This window comes from Charadrius vociferus, unplaced genomic scaffold (genome assembly GCF_000708025.1).
Source record: "Charadrius vociferus isolate BGI_N301 unplaced genomic scaffold, ASM70802v2 scaffold358, whole genome shotgun sequence".
In the NCBI taxonomy this organism is placed as follows: domain Eukaryota; kingdom Metazoa; phylum Chordata; class Aves; order Charadriiformes; family Charadriidae; genus Charadrius; species Charadrius vociferus.
In genome coordinates, this window is record NW_009649576.1 from 393,728 (window position 1) to 397,221 (window position 3,494).

General features: G+C 61.8%; 1 protein-coding gene across 1 annotated transcript in view; it reads left to right on the forward strand.

Moving 5' to 3' along the window:
- LOC104291148 (transport and Golgi organization protein 6 homolog) overlaps positions 1 to 3,494 on the forward strand; it is a 33,391-nt gene that overhangs the window by 23,313 nt on the left and 6,584 nt on the right. Inside the window, 3 exon segments of the mRNA XM_009890348.1 lie at positions 2 to 55; positions 1,498 to 2,007; positions 2,219 to 2,276. Of these exon segments, the coding sequence (XP_009888650.1) occupies positions 2 to 55; positions 1,498 to 2,007; positions 2,219 to 2,276 (622 nt within the window).

The following is a 3,494-nucleotide window of genomic DNA, read 5'->3' on the forward strand; positions in this document are numbered from 1 at the left end:
GGCCGTCACAATGGCCAGGGGGCGGGTGGCCGCCATGCTCGGCGGAGCCGTCCAGGTGAGGGGGGCAAAGCTGGGGGGGGTCGGTGGCCATAAGGTGTGGGGAGGGGGGAGACCCGGCACTGTCCTGCTGTGCCCGGCCGAGGGGGACCGCAGCCGGTGCTGCAGGGTCTGGGTGCTCCCCAGGTTGGGGTCCCTCTGGGGTCCCAGAGAGTGTGTGTATATATATAGGGAGAGATAATTTTTCCTCGAAGCAGTGCCAGGGCACTGGCGGAGGGTGCAATCCTGGTAGGGCACCCCTGAGAGCCCGGTTAATTAATTTATCATCAAAAATCTGCTCCTGAGAAGGCGCTGACAGAGCAGTGCAGTCACACACAGCATCTTTAAATACCAACACTGCATCCTCTGCATCCCAACACGTCCACAGGCTCCATCTCCGGAGCGCAACGAACTTCCCGGTGTGGGCTGTACCGTTCTTGAAAATCCTCTATAAAAACGGTACCTTGCTCGGTTACCCTGTTACGCGACGTCAGCTTAACTGCCACCGGGTAGCAATCGCACATTCGTTACTGCGCTGCAATCACTCCGGCTTGCACTTACATCAATGAGCTGATGGGGTTGCTTCATCCCCAGACTCGCCCAAAGGAAAATCCAACTGTGAGTGGAAAAAGATAATTTATTGTGTCGTGTTGCTAAATTCCTAACATTGGGAAAAGAGACATTATTTAGCTGAAGAAAACTTAAACCCAGAGTCTTGCAGCTCTAATGGACCCCCTCCCAGGCGAGCTCCCGCTCCCGCTCTGGCGTTAATGGGAGCAACTTAACAAATTTAAGCAAATTGAATGCAAAAGGTTTTGGAGGCAGCTGCAAAGCTGTTTGGATTTCAATGGCCACGGGTTTTTTACACAGTCATCCGAAAAGCTCTCCAAAACCTCCGCTAAAGCATCACTTTTCAGGTCTTGCAGATTTTGCTTCTGGGATTAGTGGTTAAATCCAGGTTAGGGCAGGAAGTTCTCCCCCTTGGGCACTGCAGCCTCAGGGCAGGTCGGTCCCAGCTGTCTTGCCTGGAGCTTCCTTCCAGGCAGGACTGAAGGCAGGACCAAAGGTAAACCCCACGCGGCGCTGGCAGGACGGTGGGAGGGATGTCCCACCTCAGCCCCCCATGCCGAGCACGAGGGTCTCTCCCACACAGGCACCGGTCTCCTTTGGGCTCTTGCCCTTCCCACCTTCTCCTGTGGCACCTCGGGGCTGGTGCGGTCGTGGCTGGGATCAGTGCTGGGGCCACGGGGCATCACTGTCCCCAAGAACAGGTCGTGGGGGACTGGAGCCCAGTTCATGGGGTGGGGATGGAGGGCAGCCGGCTTGGCACTGCCGCGGGGCTACAAAATGGCCTCTGGGGCTTGTGCACCTCTGGGCCACCTGCCTGCCTTGCCAGGAGCATCCCGGGGAGCGAACCTCCCGTTACCTCTGTGCCAGTGCTGCTTCTCTCCCCCTCCACAGCTGCAATCCGGCGACTTCGCCGTGCTGAAGCGGCTGGTGCCATTGCTGGAGGAGCTCTCCCGCACCTACCCGGAGCCCCTCACCCAGGAGTTGGCCACAGACCTGCGCATCGCCATCTGCACCCACGGTGCCTTCTCCCCCGGGACGGTGGGCGCCGCTGCCGACGGCGTGATGGGAAAGAAGCCGGGGACAGGAGCGCAGAGCCCTGCTGGCATCCCCGGCGGAGCCCCAAGCCCAGCGGGTGGCCAGGCACCGCCACGGCACAGCTGCAGCAGCCCCTCGGCTCCCAGGGAGAGGAGCGAAGAGCAGAGCGTGAGCCATGAGCCCGGCATTGCGGGTCCCGCTGCAGCCCCGTGTACCGACAGCCCGGCCCCGGCCGGGCTCCAGGAGCTCCTGGTATCAGCCTACGACCCCCAGCCCCCCGGCCGGGCAGCAGCCCTGCGCCGCCTCGCCAGCCTGATCACACAGCGGGATCCGGAGGCACTTCGGCTTCAGGAGAAACTCCTCCAGGTACCAGGCTCCTACTGTGGTCCCTGTCCTGTGCTGCGGTGTAGAGCTGGGGATGAGCGTGCTGGTGGGCTGGGGATGGTCTGTATGATCGGAGCCTTCTGACCTTGCGGTCACCATCAGCTGAAGGTGCCAGGGAAGAGGGAGCAGGGCTGCTGCATGCGCTGCCAGCCGGTGCAGGGCCGCTGCTGATGGTGCTCCCTCCTTCATGCAGGTGTTCCTGGAGAACATGCAGCACGAGGACGCCTTCGTCTACCTCTCCGCCATCCAAGGTGAGCAATGCCTGGACGGGTTGAGTGCTGGTGCTTCATAGGAGGCTTTATGCTGGGGCGGGCTTTGGGCAGTGAGAGTGAAGAGCAGTGGAGCTGTGGCCAGGCTGGGGGCTCAGCATCTCCTGCCCTGGACAGCATCTTTGTGCTGTTCCGTTGAGCCCGGAGCTGCATGCAGGCTCTGTGCCGCATTAACGAAGACGGCAGGCTTCATCTCCCACTGTGCTTACTCAGTGGGTAATTAGTTCATTTACCCTCTGACTGAACTGCTCATCTGCACAGACCACAAGTGCCTTCTCGGTGGAGCTCTGGGCAGGTTCACCCTCACGGCATCCCCTGGGAGGACACCCGGGAGCCGGTCACCGTCCCCGTGCCAGGTCCATGCCACCAGCCTGGGGCTGCGGTAGCACAGCTGGGCGCAGGCTGTGGTTTCAGAGCAGTGTGGGCACAACTGGCACCCTGGCCCTGCACCCAGCTGACATTTTGGCTCGCTGGCGTGTTCAGCTGAGGTTGACAGAGGAACCGGGACCATGGGAACCCACTGGGGCTCTGCCATGTCCCTCTGCTCCAGCCAAGGTGGTCAGTACCGACTTTTCTCGCTGCCCTCCTGCCTGTGCCAGGCTACTGCTGAGGGCACCGAGTGCCGCCGCTGCTCACGCCGCTTCCCAGGAAACCCTCGGGTCCGCACTTGCTCCGGCACGCTCAGCACAGCCCCATGGCACCGGGCTGCCCGTTGGGATTTGCAGGCAGGTGCCTCCGCACCCGGCATGACGCGAGCATCCTGTGCGACGGCTATACCGACGGGTCGTGGTGTGCCAGGGTTACTTGGAAAGGAGGTGGCGTTCCCATGACCCGAAGCAATACCGGCGTCGCCGGGAGCCTCGGCTGCTGTTGGGAAGGCAACCTTCAGCATTAGCTGGAAAAGGAGCTTATCACTGTGCTTCCCTCTGCCTGTACGGTCTTGAGTGGGACGGGTTTCTCCTTGCCCTGCAGGTGAAACACAAACACTTCAACCGTCCCCGGGTGATTAATACACTCGGTGCAGCTGCCTCCGTGTTTCGCAGCCCGGCTGCGGCTGTGATTAACCCTGACGCGGTTCCTTGCGGTGGTGACTCACCCGGCCTGCGCTGCGCTGACAGTGGCACCTGCAGCGTGCCGCGCGCGGTGCTGGCGACTCTGCCAGGCGGGCTCCCTGCCGACCCGCTCGGGCTCCCCGCCCCC